This window comes from Zingiber officinale, chromosome 9B (assembly GCF_018446385.1).
Source record: "Zingiber officinale cultivar Zhangliang chromosome 9B, Zo_v1.1, whole genome shotgun sequence".
Lineage (NCBI taxonomy): Eukaryota > Viridiplantae > Streptophyta > Magnoliopsida > Zingiberales > Zingiberaceae > Zingiber > Zingiber officinale.
In genome coordinates this window covers 111,487,444-111,511,232 of record NC_056003.1, presented here as the reverse complement: position 1 = coordinate 111,511,232, position 23,789 = coordinate 111,487,444, and the positions used below count along the sequence as shown (strand labels likewise).

The following is a 23,789-nucleotide window of genomic DNA, read 5'->3' as shown; positions in this document are numbered from 1 at the left end:
AATTGAAAAATCTAGATTTTCAAAACTTAAAATTTCTTGATTTTATCCCTTAGACTTTGCAGAGATTATCCCATTTTAATGTGATCAAAAGGGGAGAATTAGAGATTAAGTCTAGGGGAATATCATTCATTAATTTTTTTTTTGCATATTTTGTACTTGGAAAATTCTTTGCCTTACTGTTATTTATGTTTGGTTTATCCTAACTTAACTTGGTTTGCTCACATCAAAAAGGGGGAGATTGTAAGTACCCTGTGGTAGCTTTGATGTGATTAACCAAGTCAAGTTAGGTCCTATTATATTTTTAACCCTTGTGTCTAAGTGTGCAAGAACTTAGGAGCATAGGAAGTCGAGCGAATGACGCAGCTAGCGAGGAGGACGACATGGGAGAGAGTCGACTGGCTTGGTGCGCTTGAGGGATGAGGTGCTGCGGAATAGTACGTTGACGGACGAGAAGGAGGCCCGAGCATTTCCGAGGGACGAGAAGCCGGAGTGGAAGGTTCCTCGAGAAGACCAGTAAATGGGTTTGGGTGAGCCTTATTCCGGATGGTCGAAATCATCCAAGCGAGCGGAGCCGGAGCGGAAGACTCGGACCAAAAAGTCAACTAAGAGTTGACTTTTTGGGTCTAGGCGACTGGACCAAGTCCAGGCGCCTGGACCGTCCGGGAGCCCGGGCCTAGTCCGGGTGCTCAAATCACCCGGGCGCCCCCTTGGCGCTTTACCCAGCGGGTGCCTTATCTGCACAGTCCGGGCGCCCGGAATCCTTCCGGGCCCCCAGAACTGAAGGTTTATCAAAACATGATTTGTCGCGATCCGTTGCAAAGTGAATAAAAGTTTATCCCCTCCAGGCGCCTAGAACCCTTCTAGGCCCCCCGATCAGGAGTATAAATACAGCCCTGATCCCAGTAGCTTAAAACAACACTTGTAAACGCTTCTCTTTTTATCCTACTACTTGTTTGTGAGCCGTCAACGTTGTAAGAGGCTACTCTACCCCAAGGAATCTTTTTAGTGAGCTTTAACTGCCTTGGATTAGCAATCCCCTCATTGCAAGCCAAGTAAAATATGTGTGCTTCTTTTTCTTTAATTAGTTTCTTAATTTCTTCTATGCAAGTGTTTGTTTTATTAAAACTGTAAAAATTTGAGAAAGCTTATTTATTATTGTGCAGACTATTCATCCCCCTCTAATTGGCTGCTAAGGGCCCTACACTTACAATTACACCGATTCTAACTTCAATCAAAAAACTCAAAACCAAAAAAAAACAAGGCGAAAAAAAAAGAGAAACCCCCCCACTCGAATGGTGGTTGCACCAATTCAATGCTAACAAGGTGTTGACACCACTTATAGGATTGTAGGCATTGTGAGGGGGGTGAATCATGTGTATTTTAAAAATTATTCTTTTTTATTTTCTTAAATTTGAGTACGCGACGGAAATAAAAAATAACTAAGTAATATAGAAAGTGTGAAAAAGTAAAACATATGTATTTACTTGGTTTAGAGCTTTCGGTGACTCCTACTCCAAAACCCAAACCCTTTGGACCTTTTCGATGGGTAATTCAATATCAAATTGCTTCTTGCAAAAGATAGGTTGGTAACAAGACTACCAACCTTAGAATATAAAATGCAAGAAGAAAGAGAGATTAATATAAAGTAGTAACTATACGCTACCCATGTCTGAGCTAGTTTGAGTACGTAGTAGCATCGTATCATTCTTGCATTCTTGAGGCTTGAATGCAGCAGAGTATCATCATTTTGGAAGCGTAATGAAGCTTAAAGAGTAGAAGATGTTGTGTTTTGGAAGCTGCCACTGACTTCCTTTTATAGGCATTTTTGGGCACCTATACCACCCCGGGCGCTTGGACTGAGGCCTATCTAGGGCTGTAAATGAGCTGAGCCGAGCTTTGGGACGTTCAAGCTTGTTTGATATGGTAATCGAGCCTAGTCGAGCTTAAAATAAACCAAGCTTTTGAAATGATGGTTCAAGCTTGACTTTATTTATTTTTTATGAGCTTGAGCTTGTTTGAAGCTTAGCTTGAGTTTAGTTCGTTTAAATGCTATCGAGCTCTCAATTCAAGCTTGACTTGAGCTTAGTTCGAGCTTGGTTTGTTTAGATATTATCTAGCTCTCAATTCAAGCTTGTTTGATTGTTTGAAACTTTTAGTTGTTTGATTGATTATTGAGTTTGATAATTCAAACTTATTTGTTTATTTTATTTTATTATTTATTTAGCATATTGAAAAGAGTTTTATTAATGAATACGGTTCATGAACATTGTTCATGAACGTTATTCATGAATATTATTCACGAAAGTTATTCACGAACGTTAACGAGATGAACGCATATGTGTTTAAGTTTGTTTGTTTAATTTAACGAGCTCTTCAAACTTGTTTACTTAATTAATCTTATGTATATTGAATGAGCATAAACAAGCTCTTACCAAGCCGAATACCAAATTTGTTCATGAACGCTTAGTTTATTTTCTTAAAAACCACTAATGGGAAGGAGCACTAGCACTGTTGAAGCTTGTGTTAAATATAATTTCCTTAAAACAAATTCATTCCCTCTGGTGGTGCTTAGATATTTGGCAGGATGTCTGATACCATGGTTTGACCACTTTTACAATCAAACACTGGTTGTATGTGACTAACTAATGGATGAGGATCTGAAAATTATTATTATTATCTTTAGTAATTTTATTTTTTTAATAAATTTTCCTATATATCTATATATATTCAGAGTATTTTTTGGTAATTTCTATCTCTTGTATTTTGAGTCCAAATTTTAGGATTGTGAGTCTGTTAAGAATTTTTCCTTTATGATAAATTTTTTTTCTTTCTTTATAAGTTATAAATTGGAGGCTATATGCTAATATTTCTTTTTTTTTTTCTTTGTGTCTTAGATTTTAGAGTATATATAAGTGTCTAGCTACTTGAAGGATGATCCTCGGTTGTTTAATAAAATTTCCTTTTTAAGAAAAATGTGGATGACGGCAGTTTCTCTTTTTATTTTCTCCTTAAATCCTTCTTCTCGTTAGCCCATAGGATAATCGTTATTTTGTCTGGTGCTAGTTGTTATCAAAGCAGGTGGTGTATATATATATATATATATATATATATATATATATATATATGCATTGTTGGACACACATTTCTTGCACTTTATAAGCATGATTTACGTTATCGTGCCTTATTTTATCATTATATTAGCTTAATTTTTTTTTGTTCGGAAATCTACTTATTATGTATTTTCATTGATAGGACGTAATTTTGAAGTAAAAATAGAGTAAAAAACCTTAGAATGTGAAGTTAGAGGAAGGAGCATACTCTAACTGTGTCCCCTGACACGGGCGTGTTCCTATGGACAAGAAAGACGAAGAATGGAGTGGAAAAAGGTTCAACACGAGCTAGCCATGCCTCATCATCGAGCCAAACACATGAAACATACATGAAGGAAAAGACTTTCAAGAGACTTTTAAATTGGAGTTTTAATCAAGGAATACACTCTAACCATATTCCTTGACAAGTGTATGCCATTATGGAAGAAATTTGACGGAAAACAGAACTAAAACAGAGTCTAGAACCTCCAAAACGTCCGGGTTGTGCTTATAGGCATGCCCATGTAAAAATCTGGCATAATCCAATATTTTCCACAACCTATACATGCCTTTTAGGCAGGGACTTGTCTTTTTCAGACATGACCATATCAAATTTTAAATTTTTCTACACTGTAGATCAAAAGTAAAATAATCATAACTTTCTGCTCAGTTGAAGTTACGGCTATTCCAAATAACAAAATGTAGATAACTTCAAAATCTATAACTTTTCTTTAAACTTTATCTAGAGAAAAACATGTTTAGTCATGCAAACAGGCACGACCGTGTCACTTGCTTCGCCTAGACTGAAAATCAAAATTTGAACGGTCATAACTTTTAGCTCAGATGGAGCCATGGTCTGATCCACCTATCAAACTGTAGACAACTTCAAGATCTACACGTCTATGCTAAAATCTACTCCTTTACAGTATGTACCATGGCACGATCATGCCAAAAGGCACTACCATGTCGTATCCTCCTTTAGATTGAAGACTAGACTTTGAACTACTATAACTTTCAGCAGCCACGGGCTGATTCACTTATCAAAATATAGATAATTTCAAGAGTTACAAGTTTTGTTTAGAGCTCAACCCTAGAAAACCTGATCTAATGGGTAAAAAAACTAGTTTTGGAGGAACCCAACAAAAGGGGCAGATCTAAAACTTCGAGGAAGCTATAAAAGGGTCAAACAAACTCTTGCTTGACTCATCTTGGGTTTGGGCTCCGTCCCCTCTCCTTGGGGAAGGATTTTTCCCTTCTAGGGGAAATCCTAGAGCCACTATTTGAGGAGTCATTGATGATTCGTCCACCACTAGAGCATGGAGATCCTCTCAGAGACATCGGCAATGCATTGCTAAGCTTTCTCTTATCCTTTCTTTATGCTTTGAGTTGTAGAATGCTATTCTTCATGTCTTTTGGTTATTTCTTCATTTCTATAGAGTATTCCTCCAAACTCTAGGATATAGGGAGTAATTATGATGTAATATTGATGTGTGAACTATATATTTGATCATTTCTTTGTTCTATGATATGTGCATAACGTGTTCTATTGTGTTATGCCTTATTTGTATTTGATGAAATGTGTCTGTGGTGAATGCGAATGGATGTGAAGAATTGGTCACCATATAGAGTAGATGCTTTGGATTGTATGACTTGGGGGCTCTTAGTGAAAGGGGGTATATCTTTAATCGGAGTTTCTGTGTTACCTCTTTTACTTCATATTATTGAACTTCAATGGGGTAAATACCCCGGAACGAACTTTACAGGTTCAGACTTGTATTTGGTTAGTGTTAGTGTAAGCCCTAAGAGCCAATTAAGAGTTGATTGACTTAGGACATATTGTATCATATTTCATTAATAAAAGATAAAGTTTATGATTATTATATTTACTTCAGATCTGTGCCAGATGAAAAAGTATAATAATGTCCCAAGATAGTAGGTTCTAGTCTACAGTATATCAATTGGTTGAATTGATAGTGGAAACATGTAGATTTATATAAATACTACTCTTAACTATTCTTAGTCAGACATTAATATACATGGATAATATTAATACGTTGAGACTAACATGTAAGTTAATTAATGACTTAATCTCACAAGTCATGGATATGAGATATCAAGTTGACATATGAGTATATATTAGAGAATATGTACTGAATTGATCTGCCATGAGGATGTTTCATAGATTGTTATATGAGTGTCATAAATATTCTTATAGTAACTATTAGTATGAATAGTTCCTAGACCTGAAGTCATTATAGTTCCCTACATAAGGAGTTGTGTACTTTCGTATCGACAAACATCATCTTTAACAGAGTGGACTATAAAGTTGATCACTAGGTATGTAATAAGTTATGTATAGGGATATGAGTGATGTAGATGAGATCTATCTCTTTCATATGACGAAAGTAATATCTATAGGCCCCTTGATTAAGTAAGACACAAGAATGCATAGAACAAATCATCCCTTCGTGTGCTCCTCCCTGCCTCTGTTCCTTCCAGGCCTGACGGCCACCTGCCCTCCTTCGTGCGCAAAACCAAGAGGGTAATTTTGGAAAATTTTGTAATTAACTCTTATATGAAGAAAAACCCTAGGCTTTTCAAGGTAATCAGATTTCCCTTTTTGAATACGTTTTAGTGATGTGGCAGACATCTTTTATTCTTGAGAATCATTGATTATCTAAATCAAACAGAATTTTTGTTGATAACTTTAAATAAATAATCAAAATTATCAAAAATAACCCAATTAGACACATCCTTACATTTTAAAGTTCATTTGAAAAACCTTAGTGTAAGGAAGAGAGTCACATTCATTAAAGTAAGGGGCTCCAATTAATAAAGAGTTGATTTTTTCCTCTACTTTACTTCTTGAACGACAGACATGCTGAATCGAAGGACTACAATTGTAATATTGCTACTTTCAATTTCATCATTTCTCCATTCATTTATTTATTTTTTAAAATCGTTTTTTAGGCTCCCACGATACATTAGCTATCAGAGGGAACTCCGGATGATTCCTCTAATCCGTGTCGTTCTACGTAGAAATCAACCACATCTAATCCGAAGCTGATTTGGAGAAACTGACCATGAAAGCTAACAAAAGTATATTCTAAGGGATTTGATTCACTCTCGTTTTCGGACCGGAACACACACAAGATAAAATCTAAACGTAAGATGCTGGACTATTAGATTGTCCATTATAAATATTTTTAAATTTATTTTTATTTTAAATTTTTATGGAATTAAATCGGTCGGCACTCAAGATCCGCACCGCCATGCGCCTGACTTAGTCATATATCATTAATTCACCCTCGTGATGTTTTTTCAAATCAACGGCGACATCTCCCGTAAACATAACCACTCGTTGCCAAAACTAGCACGAAGACCAGCCGCAAGTGTTGGTCAAACACGACGGCAATTAATATTATATTATAATTTATATTACAGGGAAAAATACACAATGAGTTCAGTCAGTCGAAGACTCAAGTCCATGGGTGCATACAAGTCGTCGTTCAACGCCAGACGAGTCCCGTAGAAAATTAGTATCACCGGACTACACTGGGTCGTCTAATTAAGACACTGAGATTGAATCTTCAATATATCATCCATGATACAGCTTCCGCATGAAATTTCCTCTTCATTTTATATTTATTTACTATCCCTTCCAAAACGCTCGAGAATTTAGTTCCGGCGACACTGTAGTCAACCCCAACGCGTTCAACGTCAACCTGCATGCATGCGTCTGCGTTGTTGTTAAAATGGAAGCCACATATCTTAAATCCTAAATATATATGTTTTCAATCGACTTATTAATTGGTTAATTCGATTTTACTCGGCCCTAATTGCACTAGCGCACAGAACAGCGATCTTCTCTCCTCCTCCCTTTTGGGAGCTTGGAGCGAGTGAACTATTGACACAAAACAAAATATCAGAGTGGATTTGATAGTTGGATTTGATTTGATTTGATGAACATGATCGATCGATTAGATTATAATTTGTTGAGTCCCTTGAAATCCATGGTGTCGGCGCACTCGATGTTCTTCCCCGAACAATTCTCGTTCAAAAATTTAATCAGCTGCGTCGCTCTCTCCTTCGTCTCCTCGCCGCACCCGATTTGCAGTAGCAGCAGCAGTTTCGGAAACGCCCCCACCTGGACAGCCTCCCGCGAGCACTTCCCGCAGTCCCCGCATAGCTTCCACAGCGCCGACACCGCCAGCTCCGTCGCCGCCTCTGACACCCGGAACATCCTCTTCGCCAGCGCCGGCACCGCCAGGGCGTGCGAGCATGCGGCAGCTCTGCCGCGCTCGCAGCTGAGCACCCCCTCCAGCACCGCCAGCGCCTTCTCGCACATCCCCCTCTCCGGCTCCGTTAGCACCTCCACCAGAGCCGGAACCACGCCCTGCTCCACCACCGACTCCGCCGCCCCCTCGTCCTCGCTCACCATGTAGTAGATCGCCGCGAGCGAGGCCTTCATCGCCTGCTGGGAGATCGGCTCCTTGACGAGTTTCGCCAGCGCCTCCACCATCCCCTCAGTCGCCGACACCAGTTCGGAAATTGGCTTGCTCGACGTCGTCGCCAGAAGAGACTTCACCGCCATCGCCGCGTTGAGCCGTGCGGCCAGGCTGCCGTGCCTCAGCATCTCCGCGAGGAGGTTCAAGGGCTCCGGCGCGGCGAGAAATGAAGCGGCCTCGTCGTCCGTCGCCATGCCCGCCGCCGCCATTGCGGCCAGCACTCCCTCCAGAAGTTCCGGAAGTTCAGCATAGTTGGCGGCGAACGCCGAAAAGGCTGCCGCCAAAACCCTTCCCGCGCCGTTAGACGCCAGGCACCGCCGGTTGCGCTCGCTCTCCCGCGCGAGGGCCCTCACCCTCGCCGCCAGCTGCTCGCACCTCCCGGCGTCGCGCCGCCGGGCGAAGGCGGCGAGCTCAGAGAGGAGCTCCTCCGCCTGCGGCGCGGAGAGAGGGATCTTGGGCGTGGGGATGCGCTCGACGCCGGCGTCGCGGTGGGCGCCACACCAGGATTGTATCATCCGGGTGAGCACGAGGTTAGGGAGGAGCTCGTCGGAGCGCAGCTGCTGATGGGTGACCGGGCACGTGATATGCCCCCGCTGGAGCCACCCCTCGATCGACTGTCGGTCGTAGGTGATGCCGGTGCACGCCGTCACCGGGTCTTTCATCAGCTCTAGCGATATCGGGCACCGGAAGTGCGGCGGGACGGCGATCTCCGGTATTTCCGTGGCCGGCTTGGCCTTGGACTTGGCTCTCCTCTTCCATGCCATGGCCATGAACCCCAAATCTCTTGAAGAATCAAGAAGTAGCTAGGATCGGAATGAGTTCTTCAGATTTAAGTTGGAGTTGGAAGAAATCGCGGAGATCGATTGGCGTTTATATAATTTTGGTTTAATTGTTGAACGAGAAGAGCCTGCAGTTGATTTGAACGTTGACCGTTGAAGTTTGAATAGTTGAACCACGGGAAGGAGACGGTAGAAAAAACTCTACTTGGCCCAGGAATTAGGTCAGACGGTGGCGCATAATATTTTTGATATATCTAAAGAAGATTTGACGATTTAAAATTTATCTCATTATACGTGAGGTGTTGAAGTAACGAATTAATAATGTGGTATGGTAACATATAGTTCAGATCATCTGTCTCCTTTTCTCTCTGTCCCATGTTTCATTATACGAATTAAATTAAATTTTAATGATCAAATTAAATTTGATCATCACAAAGATACTATACATATTTTAAAAATGTCATGATACCTTGAGATTTAATTTGATTCGTCCGATCGATAATAGGACACGAAGATAGAGAAATGGGGACAGAGGATCCGAACTAGGTAACATATTACTACTATAGTAAGAAAGTGATTCACCCGTCTTGAAGATGCTGATTTTCAATCCTATAATTTAATATGATAATATTTCGTGTTTTAATCTTAACTACCACAACATCTCAATTGACGAGGTAACATATTAATAAGAAAAAGTTTTATGTTGTTGATTGACCTAATTGTCCTCAATAAACTCGGAATATTATCTACCGGGTCGGTTTAATTGCCCTTTATAATAATGCATTTAATTGGTTCCGACAAGAACAACACCGGTTCGGCAGTCCGATTTAGCTTTGTTTCGGTCGTAGAAAAATGTTTAATTGTAAAATTAATAAAATCGGGATAGATAGTAGAAGGATGATATCTAATGATTTTCACCTAAATAGACTCATTTTTAAATCTATCTAATAATTATCACCAAAATTAGTATATAAACTATTTTTAAAAATTATTATAAAATACAAAAATTTTTATAATAATAGATTATATAAGTTATAAAATTTTAAAATTATTATAAAATATTAAACTTTTAAAAAATTGAGAATAAGTGACATAAATTTTTTTAATTAATTAATTGAAATGTAAACTAGAAAAACTATGGTTTTATTTTAAATTATAATATTCATTTGGCGTCAATTTTCTCTATAAATTTTGAGTAAATATATTTTGGGGAATTATTAAATTTATTCATATTTTAAAATGATGAAATGACTTAGTCCGAATCAAAATTACTATATTATCATATTTATTTTCAATTTGAATAGATAAATATCAATCAAATAATTCGAACGTACAGTCATAGCTTTAGTCCAAAATATTACATGACTATTCAATAAAAGAAATGAAACTTTAAAAATCCATCCACACTTTTAAATTGGACAAATAATTTAAAATTAAATACTAACAATTTTAGTCAAAATTATTATATGTTATTTTCTACTTAAATTGAAATTTTGACTAGATAAAAGCACAACTAGAAATTATTGAAGTTAATTTATATATGCTTTCAAAGTGATTAAAAATATTTTTTATCAAAATTGTTTTATAATCCTATTCTCTTTAAATTTTGAATCTCAGTAGATATATGCTAGAAGTCCATTCATAAGTTTAGCCTCGTAAAATAGTTTTAGCCTTACATATAACAAATTTTATAGACCAAATGCTAAATTTGGATCAATTTATGGGGTATTTTGTACAAAGTTCTAACTCATATGATTTCTTGAGTTTAATGTAACTTAATACAGTTACATAATTATTAGTATAATTGTATCACATTATTTTAGAAATTGGATTATTGCTTCAACAACAACTAACTTGTTTTTTTTATAAAATGTGGTTCTAATGCCAACCTCTTAGTTTATGTTTATTAAATGTTAATTATTTTTTGTACTTATTGAAAAACAATCACATTACACATTTAGCAGTTTTAATATTTATTATTAATTTTTATTGCATGGCTTTTATATGCGATGATTAGGGTGGTAAACAAGTTAAGCCACACCAAGCTTTGTGGCATTCAATCGTATTTGATAAGGTAATTGAGGTGAATTTAAAATGAATCAAGCTATTAAAATGATTGTTCAAGACTTGATTTTTTATTTTTTTTTGAGTTTGAGTTTGGTTCATTTAGATGTTATCGAGCTCTCAATTCAAGTTTGTTTGATTGTTTGAAACATTTATATTTTAAACTTATTTGATTAATTATTGAACTTGATAATATAAATTTATTTATTTATTTTGAAAGTTTTCTTTATTTATTTAGCTAGTTTATAAGAATTTTATTAATGAACATGATTCAAGAATATTGTTCACGATGTTCATGAATATTGAATATTAATGAGCTAAATACACACGTGCTCAAACTTATTCGTTTAGTTAAATGAGTTGTTAAAATTTGTTCATTTAATTGATCTTATATATATTGAACGTATATAAACAAGCTATTATCAAATTAAACATCAACCACCAAACTTCAAACGTTCAATTCATTTACCCCCATAGAATTATTTGTTGATTATATTTTTAATTGAATATGAAAATAAATTTACAATTTTTTAAGGGGAAAATTAGACAGGACTATATATTCTTTTTGGAGCTTTTTTTTTAAGTATAGATTTTTTTTTAATGTATAATATGAACTTTTGTGAATGTATAAAATTTTCAAATTTGCATATACAGCATTTTTGTTATTTTATAAAGTTAATTGATTTTTTTTAAAAAAAAATTGAGGTTTAGTTTAGTCTTATTTTATGATTCTTTTTCAATTTTCATCTATATAATTTGTGTTTTTAGATGTTAGTGAATTTTGTTATTTTATAAATCTAAATTTTACAGTAAACCGCTGTTTGTATTTTTGTCATTTTCAATATTATATTACATTTTATTTTTAATTTAATTAATAATATTCTGAAGTTAGTAATTTTCAGTTTCTTCTATTTATTTGAATACTTTGGTTAGAGGGTCCGTCATTTGCCTTTTTATAATATGGGCGTTTTTATTTTCTAAAAAAACAAAAAAAGGTGGACACCTCTCTCTGCGCCCCTTTTAAAATGATATCTTTATTTAATCATTCAAATCATTCAGACATGTAAAAACTAACAATTACCTCCTATAATTATAAAAACAAACATATAACTTCTACAGCATGTAAAAAAAAGTAACTAGCTTTTACAAATACATTATTTGAACATTCATCCGTGTAAAAACTAATTACTAGCTTTTACAATTGTAAAAATTAATTGCTAACTTCTACAATTATGAAAACTAATTCTTAATTTCTATAACGGTGATTTTATATCATTTTTATTTTGATTTTAATTTTTTGAATAATAATCTAATCATAATAATATTTCAATGAATAAATCAAACAATGAAAACTCTATGACTCATTATATTTCAAATGAATATAATTTAATCATAATCAAAAGTGTAGAAACTAATATGTAACTTTCACATATAATAACTACCGACTAACTACCGTGTAGAAACTAATATGTAACTTTCACATATAATAACTACCGACTAACTACTACATATTATAAAAATTAACCTGTAACTTCTATACATTATAGAAACTAGTCAATAGCTTTTACAACCGCGTTGAATCCGAGAGTATTTTCAATTTTTGCCCTAAGTTACATTCAATTAATAACAACAAATTTAGATGCTTTAAGAACTGCACAAATTAACCCCCATGGACGTAGTCCAGTTATTACTCGGACGGTAGATTTGCACCACACGACACGGTTGACTCATTTATCCGTTAGTGAATAGAAGGCTAAAGCAGTGGCGAGATGAACCAGTTTAGCAGTTAAATCATAATCTTTTCGCTGTTTTTACTAACCAAATATGCTTGTTTAAAAAATAGATGATATGCATTCTATATACCTCATAGTCTAAGGACCAATAACAAAATCAAACAACTCATTAACTCACAGTTGCTTTGGAGTATCAAAGTTTGACAAATCGAAAATATTGCACAGCTCATATACAGAAATGATTCCATGACTCTGACAATGAAGCATTGTTCTTGCTTATCTCAAAGTCATCCATGTGCTTTTGAGTCTAACATCGCCAGAAGAAGTTGACTTAAGTATTCATTTACCTACCAACTGCTAATATTAATAAGCATAAGAAAAGTTAAGAATTAGAGCAAAAGGACCAAGATGGGTATTATCAGTAGTTGCAACAAAAGCAGAAAAAAGAAATTACTCATGTACACCTTCCATCCCTTCAGTTGATACTGCAGCAAATACCTCTTCAGCTTGAAATGATTCTATTAATCAAGTCAATTTTTGCTTTAAGCTCCTGAAAATATAGCACGCACCTTGATCCTTTTCCTTCCCTTTGCTCTTCTCCTCCATAAGTTGTAGGTAGAGTGATGGGCTTTGAGGGATTTCCACTCTAAAATCAATGTAATCACATTGCCTCCATACCATGCAAATCCATGCCTGGTTACTCCCTTGCTGAAGATCCTTTCCCCAGCAGTTGCAAAAAGGAAACTGTGTTTCCTCCATTGGATGGCAAGTGAGTGCATCTGCATGGAAAAACTAACCTATTTTAGTGAAAGCATATTTTGTGAACCAGTGGCATATTAATATCCTCGTCACGTCCACAAAAAGAGCATCTGCCGTCTGGAATAACCATTTCCAATCTTTGCAGCCTGCTGTGTGTTAATTCTGTTCGTCTTAACTAGCCAGTGAAAAATCTTAACTTATTTGGATCAACAGAGGACCAAATGTGCTAGTAAATCACTTATGAACACCCTCCACAAAACTATATCAGTTGCATCAGTCCCTATTGGAGGATTACCCCACTATCTGACAGAGTTTTGAGATTTCTGCTTATCTTAGCAAGCTCGGGAAAGTGGTTACTTAGGATTGTGTCACCTGATCACCTGTCCAGCCAAAAGTTTGTTTTCCAGACATTTCTGATGTCCAATTTTTTAGGCCTATCAGGAAGTTCAGTACCTTCATGACTTCATCATTTCTTTCCGAAGGAGGACCATTTGTGGTTTGATTTAACCGGGGTTATGTGTTCATCTTGATTGATGGTTTGTTCTACAATTTCAGGCCAATCTAGATCCACTTCATCGATATCATCAGTTAACTAGGTTCCACAACCAAGAACACACAGCATTGCAAGGTTGTTAGCTTTCAGATTGAGAACACCCAAGCCTCTGAGTGTTGTTGGTCTTGAACACCTATGCCAAGACACCAAATGTTGCCCTGCATTCAAGCTGCCATGGTTAAACTAGAGAAAGGATTTTCTAACTGTTGATTTTCTGAATGACCCAGGATAAATTACAAGTTGAATTCGAACACTATTTATGAGTGTCAGTCTGCCCTATCAACAATAACTCTTGCTTCAATGGATGAAGTTGTTTTGATACTTAGTTGATGATGCCATTCCAGTAGCCATTATCTAGTCTTCTCAAACCTAAATGGAAACGCAGGTATAGAATTGGTAGTGTCTAATTGGTGTATCCCCAATTAAACTGGTGAGTTTTTACCAAAGTAAATGTGAGTCTACTAAACAATGTGAGCCAGCACGAGCCACAACTGTTCTTCCTCTGCTTTGTGAAGTAAGGAGTCAACATCCATAATTCTTTGTCAGAGTGCTTGTTCAACTTAACTTCATATTATATTTATGCACATGTTCATTCTCCTTTTAGGTGTAAAAGTAGGTTAGTATAGGAAAAATAATGTATGCTACTCGTTTTAGGTTTTAGAAATGGTGGAGAGGGGAACAACTAAAATTATGCCTACCATTTGATTACTGTAAAACTCAACTGTACAAGCTAACTATTGATTAATGTAGAGGAAGAAAATTTGTGCAATTTTCACTGAAAAAATAAACATGATGATCTACTAACTCTTGGAAGTTAGTATTTGATTTATACAAGAAAATAACAGCTACATCTAGAATTACCATACATTGTATTAGAACAATGAAGAGGCTTGAAGACTTGATTAATTAAGATCTACGAAGTTTAGTGGCATGGCAAATGTTTAAGAAAAAGCATGTTCTGGAATTGTGCAAGATTAACTTCAAAGTAAAAGAGGTGAAAATGATTTATTCATTAACATTGAGGCATGTGTGAATATTGATGCTCGACTTCTGTTAATCCATGATCCTATTTCCTCTTTCATTACAGATATTGTGTTCAAGTTCACTAGACAACTCAGATCTTATGTGCTCTCCTTGGAGACAGAGGAATAATTCAAACTTACATTCAGATTCTGATAAAACATCAAGGCTTGTCGTTTAAATTTCAGTTGCAAGTTTCAGAAAAAATAAAAAATTTCATAAATGTCCTACATTACTTGTAGCTTTGACACATTGTGCTTGAATTTGTATGCATTTGTTAATGATACAGTTCAAAACAAGCAGATAATTCAAAACATACCAAGCCGTTCTAGGTGAACAGTTGTTTTCTTTTCAAAAAATTAATTGCAAATCAAATAAGTTCTACATCTTGTTTGAGTTGGGCAATTAAAATCTAGTACAGAAGGAAACAAAACAGACAGCAGCAGGACAGTTCATGGCTCATGCCAAGAAAAGTTTTTTCATTGACTATGAGTAGGAAGATTGTTCCTACGTGCTTTTGGTTGAAGGTGTCTTTAACTCGATGAACAATCAGTTCAGTTCGGCAAACCAACCAATCCAGTTAAGCTAGTCCATTTTTTTTCAAGTAGGTCAGTTTGATCCTTTAGGTTTTGACCGAATAGAAAGAGTACAATCATACAGCAAATTGAACTAAAGAAATTAACATCAGAGAAAGAAAATGCCTCACAACTCAGAGATGGACCAAAGAAACTTTAAAGATTGAACATGATGACACCTACCATTGCTTGGTGGGGATTGGCCGCAATGTAGGAGCCCATACTGTCATTATCGCTTCACATGGCTTGTGGAGATATCATATGCTAACTGACACTTAATTATGTATATCAACTTATTACACCTTGGATCCCCCTGTTGATTTAATATAATATACATAAAATGCCTTTCAATTTAATCATTTATGATTTTTCAACTATTGTTTATTTTAAGTATATAATTAATATAATATATGTATGGTATAAGAAATAATAAATATATAATTGGATATTTAAATGTGAAAAATAAATAAAATGAAAAAAAATGTAGCATGCATAAGGAGACAAAAAAGCTTAAACACAATGTCATATATGCCTCATCGAGTTTTAAAATAATGAATATGCAATTCCATTATTTTGAAAGCATAAATATGTATTTGCTCCATAAATTAACAGAATTGCAATATAAATGACTGGGGTGAAACTTAATTGATTATTGTTACCTCTGGTCAGCAATCTCTTGCATCATCTGATATCTTGATTCCAGTGAATAAATTCAGCATAATGTTTAGCCATGTTCATGTTGACCTACAAAATGAACCCATAAATTCCAACTCTTATCCATTGAAACTGGAGACAACGAAGGTGCAATAAGTTAGTGTAAAGTTTTTTTTTTTAGAAAAAATAGATTTAGAAACAGATGGAGGACATTACATGTGCTACCATATAATTCTGGAAATAATTATGTAATACCCATCAACAACATACAGTGCTTCAACCTTTGAATCGGCTTCATTGCTACAGGCAATGCCCCCGGGTGACGATCCTTCATTTCACGCTTTTGAAGCACTCCATGTATTTTTTTTTGAGTGGTGCGGGTCGCCTTCCAGTTAATTAATTTGGAGCTATCATGCAGGGTAGATAATAAGAACCTGCAAATTACCTTTATGATTGCATACATACCATGAAGTAAAGTTTAGTTCAAACACACCCAAATAAATGTAAAACAAGATAGTTAAATGACAGAAAAAAACAATTTTGCAAGTCCACAACTCTAGCTGTTGGCTCATAAAACTAAAGGCAGACAAGCTGCAGGAAGTGGTCTGAGAAGGTTTTGCGAGAATCAAGTACAACAGATGACCATCATAATACATTTAGCAACATGGAAAAACAGAAGTGTGAAGATGAACAATACACGAGAATAAACAAAGCTGAGAACTATTCTTCTTTTTTCCTTCCATAAAATTTATCTTCCATCAGCTGAGGTAAAGGAATCTGCAAAACCTGGGGGTCTTGTTGGTATGCTGGTCTGAGTGTTGTCCAAGCTCACCACCAAAGATGATGTGGCTCCATCGAAACGGCTGCTGTCGTCAAAAGCCTGCCATTTTTTTAGTGCTTGAGGAAGAGACATGTCAAGGTCGATACCATAACTGTCCTCAGAATCAGGATCAGATGGCTTCCAAAGCTCCGCAAGTGATGAAAGCACATTGACAGCATGCCCCATGTCAGGCCTTTGGTAAGGTTCCCTTGCACAGCAATGACCAGCAAGCTCTGCAACAGTGCTAATGCTTGAAAAGGTCTCCTCGTCGAGATCCATCATTGGGTCAATGGCCTTCCGAAATGTGTCCTTGTTGAGTTGCATCCTTCGGAACCATGTGACCAGATGAACACTCTCCTCTGGCTGGGTCTCATCGAGAGCCTTCCGACCAGTGATCATCTCCATCAATATTACTCCAAAGCTAAACACATCAGCCTTTGTGGTGACACGACCAGTCACTGAAATGTAACCGAACAATCAGCATCACAAATAATACATCAGTTCATAACATCATACTTCAATCAGCATGTTGAATCAGAACAGAATGAGATTACTGGAAAATTATTGACCAAAATGAAAAATGTTAGATTGATGCTTATTTTCATGGATAGCCCCATCATCAGAATATTTAGATCATCCAGTTCTTTCTGTAAGCCAGGTAAGAGACTGTGTCTTTTTAAGTTTATCCATACAGGCTCAAATGGATATCATAATTAGGAACAACAAATGCAAATCTCCCCTTTTAAATATGTGTGACCGGAGCTTGAATTATTATTTCCCTATCTCAGAAGTATATTCGCAGAAACTGCCTATAGCTACAACCTCTACTGTAACATGCATAGATCACCTAATTCCTACTGCATCCAACTCTGAGAATTTCTCTCTTTTTCCCACTCCTATTTTGCTTTTATGATTAGTAGTTATATATTAAAGAAGCACACTCATGGAATGCCAATTCTAGCATACGATATTGAATCTCATTGTTGATTTTTTTTTTTTTTTTTTTTAGATTACATTGGAAACCTTCTGTGTTAAGTTCTGCTAGACATCAAATGAAATAAGTTAATATACAATTATCATCTGAGTTACCCAACATAATACTATAAAAATGGTGTATTCATCATAAAAACACAATAAGGGCAGAAAACAGGAAAATTCTAGGTGACTTAATAAATTGCAACGTTTATTTGTATATATAAAATTATATTATTCAATGTTTCAGCAAGCATCTCATAGAACAGTTATTTAACTCAGATAAGCATGCAATTCCTTAACCATACTTTCAAAAAATTGGATAAATGGATAGGTTAGTGTCTTGCAGTATTCAGGCGCATACTAGACTGCAAATCTCAGCTAGAATATAGAACAAAGACAGAATTTAAAGGCTATAGAACCTTTTAGTTGCAGCATAGCAGTAACCATTGATATCAGCAATAATAAAGAATAAAGATGGATATCAAAGGCTGTAACACATTCTAGTTACACGTAAGCACTAATTGTCAGTGAGATAGGGATTGAAGTATTAATCATATTACAGACTGGGCAAGGAAAATTCTGAGCATGCAGGTTCCTATCATGTAATATTCCACAGCTGAATAAGAGGCTTACCAGCATATTCTGGAGCAAGATAACCAAAGGTACCAGCTAGCCTTGTTTCAACAGAACAACCTTTTCCATCTGGAGCAAGACGTACAAGGCCAAAATCTGCAACTTTAGCTTTCATGTCATCCCCAAGGAGGATGTTTGAAGGTTTAAGATCCCTATGAATGAAACTCTGATGTGCCAAATTGTGTAAATACTCAACGCCTCTTGCCACATCCAGTGCAATGCTTAGCCTTTTCTTCCATTCCAAAGGCTTTAGTCCTTCTTCTTTCCAGTCCAAAAGATGCCGACTCAATGTTCCTTGCGGCATGTATTCATAGACTAAGAGCCTCTCGTTCCCATCCAAGCAGTAACCAAGAAGGGAAACCAAATTTCGGTGCCTAACTTTGGTGAGGACTGCAATCTCAGATTTAAATTCATTCAAGCCTTTTGTCCCCATGATGCCTGCCTCCATCCTTTTGACTGCAATCTTGGTACCATCATGGAGTTCACCTTTATACACTGTACCAAAACCGCCACGACCTAATATATTCTCTTCGCTAAAATTGTTAGTGACATTCCTAAGAACCTGAATGGAGATCACCATATTTCCTGCATCAACTACATGAACATCACCAGGACTACTACTTGTACGGCTATAAGACTCGCTTGCAATTGTGCCCCCGTTAGCAGTTGAACCCACAACTGAGATCTTCACCAAGTCATCAGACCCTGAATACTGTGGGTGTATCACAGTTGTGTTTGGACTCTGAACTCTACGAAAATTCTGCTGCTTCCTTCTGTAATAGCCGAAGCCCAACAGTCCCACAAAGATGACAACAATAGCCATGGCAATCGCTGAACCCACAATAGCACCTACAGTGCCAGATGATGACTTCCCACTGCCGCTGCTATTCCCATCAGAAGACCCTCCTGGGATAGGATTGCTTCCATTGTCAGTAGTACCAGACTGTGCGCCAGGAGGAGCAACAGGATCCTGCCCCAAATGGGCATTCCCATCAGTCCTCAGCAGTACATTCTGGCTAAATCTAGGCACTTTCCCCCAAAGAGAGTTATTTGACACATCTAATTCATTAAGCCCTGCCAAATTGGTGAGTGTGGAGGGGATTATCCCAGTGAGGTTGTTATTTGACAAAAGCAGCTTCTGCAATGAGGCAAACAAACCAAAATCCGGTGAGATGCTACCATTTAGGCCCATCTTTTGGAAATTGATCACAGTGATGTTTCCATTGGCGTCGCACCTGATCCCCTCCCATCCACAAGGGTCGTTATTCTTCCAGTTGTTTGCAAAACGAACAGGGTAGTTAAAATCTTTGGCGACAGAAAGCAAGAGATTGACACGGTCATCGCACCTCCCTGGCTTCGTGAGACAAAAGCTCTCGCTTTCTGGGTTGAGGTCCAGGTTTACAGAATTAGGGAAGACTGGCAAAGGGCCCTGCAGCAAGTTATTGGTAAGCGTGACCTTAGTCAGCGACTTGAGCTCAGTCAGAGAGCTGGGCACAGTTCCGGTAAACTGGTTATCTCGGAGTTCAAGAACGCCCAAATTAGTGAGCCTGGAAAAGTCCGGAAGAGGCCCCGAGAAGTCGTTGGATTGGAGCCAGAGCTCCTCAAGGGAAGTCATGTTCTCTATGAAGGTGATCCCGCCCGAGAGGCGGCTCGGGCCCTGCTGGTTGTTGAGCCATAGCGAACGCAAAGGCGCGCCAGCAAAATCTGCAGGGACGGCGCCTGAAAGCAGGTTGTAGGCGAGGCCAAGGTGATCAAGGCCAGGGAAGGAGGTAGCGAGGAAGTTAGGGAGGGAGCCAGTGACATTAGCATAGTAGGCGGAGAAGTTCACGAGAGCAACAGCATCACGAAGAGACGGTGGGAGATTCCAAGGCGCGAAAGGGTTCTCGTCAAGGAAAGCGGCCTGGAGGGAAGACAGCCCAGAGAAGAAGTCATCAGGGATGAAGGAGAAGAGGTTGTTGTGGAGGAGGAGGAACTGCAAGGATGAGAGTCCCGCAAACGAAGGTAGCTTCCCGGCGAGCCGGTTGTGCTGGAGCTCGAGGCGGACGAGACCAGTGAGGTTGCGTACTTCGGGTGGGAGTGAGCCGGCGAGGCTCATATTACCCACCTGGATCGCAGTGACGCGGCCGCCGGAGCAGGTGATTCCGGTCCAAGAGGAGCAGGGATCGGAGGAAGGGGACCAAGAGAGAACGCGGTCGGCGCCCAGAGCGGAGGCGAGGACCTGCATTGCGGCCAGATCGCCGGGGTTCGTATCCGCGCCTGCGGTGCCTGATGCGAGGGCGAGGAGGATGAGGAGGGCGCAGGCCACCACCTCGAGGAGTATCGCCGGGCCGCGGTGCGGCGGGTAATCGTCCATGGTCAGGAAAGCTCTAGGGTTTCAGTGGAGATTAGACGCGCTCCATGTCGTTGGAGATTACGCGGAGAGAGAGAGAGAGAGAGAGAGAGGCGAGAGCGAGAGTTTTAAGAGAGCACATGGGGCGAGGGGAGCAGGATGGGGCCTGCCGTGCCATGGGGACGGCGACACGTTGCCTTGCTGGATTATTGTTGGGTCGTTCTTTTGCGTGACGCAGACGTTACTGCAACAACCGAATCACGCCCGTCACAATACGTAGCGTACTAATCCGACAAATCGCTCTCTTGTACCGTTACGAGCTCGATACTTTTGATTCAGAAACTAGCAAGCCAAGCATACCGCAGTGTGCCGCTTTTAAAAGCCGACATAATTCATTAATAGTCAAAGAGGTGAGAACGGGGATGAGCGGCGGAATCGGCGCCGAGATGCCTGCGTCGGATTTTTTTTTTTTTTCCCCTTTCTTTTCTTGCAACATAAATTTTAATGGATTTATATATTTTTTTTAATTGGTAAAACTAACTTAAATTAGGAAAAGAATGATTTAAAAGGATAATAATAAAAAAATTATTTATTTATTTATTAAAAATTATAGCATTTTTAAATCTTTTAAACCTGAAAAATACATTATTTATTTATTTATTTATTTTTAAGTCCAACTATCCACGTCTTACTTACGATCCGATTAGTTTATTGGATTCGGCCAGGACGCCAGGTAAATTTTAAAGCATGAGAAATCCGGTGGGTCACATGTCCCAATTTTTGAATCCCATGATTTATTAAGGTTTTGTCTTGCGCCGTGTCCGTGGTTAAAAATTCGCATTTTCAAGTTTCTTATATAAATGTTCTTAAATAAAAAATTGGCCCTCTTTTACCCGTTCAAACTGATGACATAAAAAAAACAAAACAAAAAAACAAAACAAAACTTAAGCAACTTAATGCAATTTCTAATTTTAATTTTAATTGCTATATTAATTATAAATTTTAAAATATATATTAAAAATAAATATTTAAAAAAATAACAAAGAGTGGATGAATACAAAATTGTCATATATATATATGACTTAAGCAACTTAATGCAATTTCTAATTTTAATTTTAATTTTAATTAATATATTAATTATAAATTTTAAAATATACATTAAAAATAAATATTTTAAAAAAATAACAAAGAGTGGATGAATACAAAATTGTCATATATATATATATATATATATATATATATATATATATATATATATATATATATATATATATATAATTTTTTAAAAAAAATATATAGAATTAAAAAGAGATAAATTTAAAAATATTATAAATGATATTTTTATATGAACATTTTGTATTTAAATTTTAAATTAAAATATATAAATGTACTCTATGAGACTATTACAATTTATTTGCAATGTGAGTAAATAATTCAAAAATAATTAGCTTAATTTTAAAATTATTTTACAGTTATATTTTATTAAAATTTTGAATCTGAATATAAATATACTCTAAGAGACATTAGAATGCACTTATGTTTTTAAGAACGAGCAAAAATAATAATTTTAATTAAAACCATTATGTGATCAAATTTCAAATAGAATTTACAATAGATCTCATTCAAAATTATAATATGATTATTTTATATTAAAGTTCTAGATTTAAATATATTGTTGAAAAATATGAATAGAAAAAAAAAGATGAAATTATAGGAGACTTCGTGGTGAAAGAAAATTTAGTTCTATATTCAGAGTTTCCGTTCGGAAAATATAATGAAAATTAGTCTCGTATTGAAAATTTTTGTTGGAAAATTATGAATAAAAAGAGATGGAAATAAAATATTCTATTGTGAATAAGAATTTAGTTTCATATTAGGAGTTTTATACTTTATGATTGGTTTATGTTGAATCACAATCCTTGAAATTACGAATAATGTATAGGGAAAGGCTCTTTTTCATGCATGAATTTACGGGTGATGGAAATTCAAGGCCTGACCATGACTTTGAGTTGATAGGTAGAAACATAATCATGGAAATCCTTCCGCCTTCATTTCTTTTATGTACTTTGCTCGACAAATATATCCATGATAGTGTTCGAGTATATGCTCAGTTCACCAAGAACAGTCATTGTTTGGTTGTCTACATGGTTTTCCCATTGTATCCGAGAAAATAGACATCCATCGTAACATCAAAACATAGCTGGAGAGGATGAATCTATTTTAAGAAAATTACAGCAACTCTAGTTTGGATTCAAATACTTTAAATCTAACATGAAAAATATGATTATATGAATAAATGGTGTGTATACTTGCACCAGAAAGAGTATTTAAGAAATTATAATACATCATATTGATAAAATATCATGAAAATTTATGATTAATACTTTATAGAATTTTTCCTTAGTCTCTCACATTCTCACATTAATCAAACAACAACAGAATAGTCTCGGTTATAATTTATGAATTCACACTGAGGAGAGAAAAAATTAATATACACTGCCATATTAATTAATTAAGAAACAAAAAGATATCAAAATTATATTTATTTTTGAATTTTTTATACCTAAAAATATTAGGGATAATTAGGTAAATTAGTGTCTATTATTTTGGACTAGGGAGTGGAAACAAAGATTTTAATCAATGAGGACTACATATAAAATTGAGTTTATGATTGAAGGTTACATGCAAATTTACCCTATGACAACATATCATTAGCTAAGTGGAGTAGATTAAAAAGTCCCTAGTCCCTATATCACTCACCAAGATTGAACATGTTATATAAGAAAAAGAAAGTATATCTACCAAAATTGAAAAAAAATAATAATAATAAACCTCAAGTTAGATGAAGTATAATAATTAATAAAAAAAATCTCTTGAGTCTCGACTATCAAGTGAAAGAGAAGTAAATTGTCAAAGAAAATAAAATGTAGATTGTATCATTCATCACCTATAAGTATCATTGCATAGCCATCACCACATTATAATATGTCTGTGCAGAAAAAAATAATTAACCAACTTTTATATGCATATGTTTTTTTGCATGAAATTTGAATATATAAATTCATATAATAATTTTAGTCAAAACTAACACATGATCATTTTTGAGTTATTTGGTCATAAAAAGAAATTGGAGTAAAGGATTCTAGCCAAAAAATATATATATGAAAAGGATGCCCACAAAAAAGAATTGGCCAAATTTAGAAAAAAGATTCAATGACTCTACTATATTATCACCTAGAAAGGGAGAAAAGGGGAGAAAGATTGATTCTTATAAATAATAATAAAAATAAAACAGAGA

At 36.3% G+C, this 23,789-nt stretch overlaps 2 protein-coding genes and 1 long non-coding RNA gene across 3 annotated transcripts; all 3 read right to left on the bottom strand.

The window, feature by feature from the left end:
- Positions 1–6,911: 6,911 nt before the first annotated feature.
- LOC122024481 (U-box domain-containing protein 21-like) lies at positions 6,912–8,620 on the bottom strand. Its single transcript, XM_042583117.1, has one exon. It carries the CDS (start codon positions 8,365–8,367, stop codon positions 7,075–7,077), a length of 1,293 nt encoding a protein of 430 aa, XP_042439051.1. The 5' UTR covers positions 8,368–8,620; the 3' UTR covers positions 6,912–7,074.
- A 3,692-nt stretch (positions 8,621–12,312) lies between these two features.
- On the bottom strand, positions 12,313–15,916 carry LOC122025768. The gene is made up of 2 exons (XR_006123827.1): positions 15,740–15,916; positions 12,313–15,393 (listed from the first exon to the last, which is right to left on the bottom strand). It is a non-coding gene; the product is annotated as an uncharacterized LOC122025768 (long non-coding RNA).
- A 316-nt stretch (positions 15,917–16,232) lies between these two features.
- Positions 16,233–20,599, bottom strand: LOC122025767 (receptor protein kinase TMK1-like). The gene is made up of 2 exons (XM_042584640.1): positions 18,163–20,599; positions 16,233–17,012 (listed from the first exon to the last, which is right to left on the bottom strand). The coding sequence occupies exons 1-2, from the start codon at positions 20,513–20,515 to the stop codon at positions 16,483–16,485; spliced, it is 2,883 nt and encodes a 960-aa protein (XP_042440574.1). The 5' UTR covers positions 20,516–20,599; the 3' UTR covers positions 16,233–16,482.
- Positions 20,600–23,789: the final 3,190 nt, after the last annotated feature.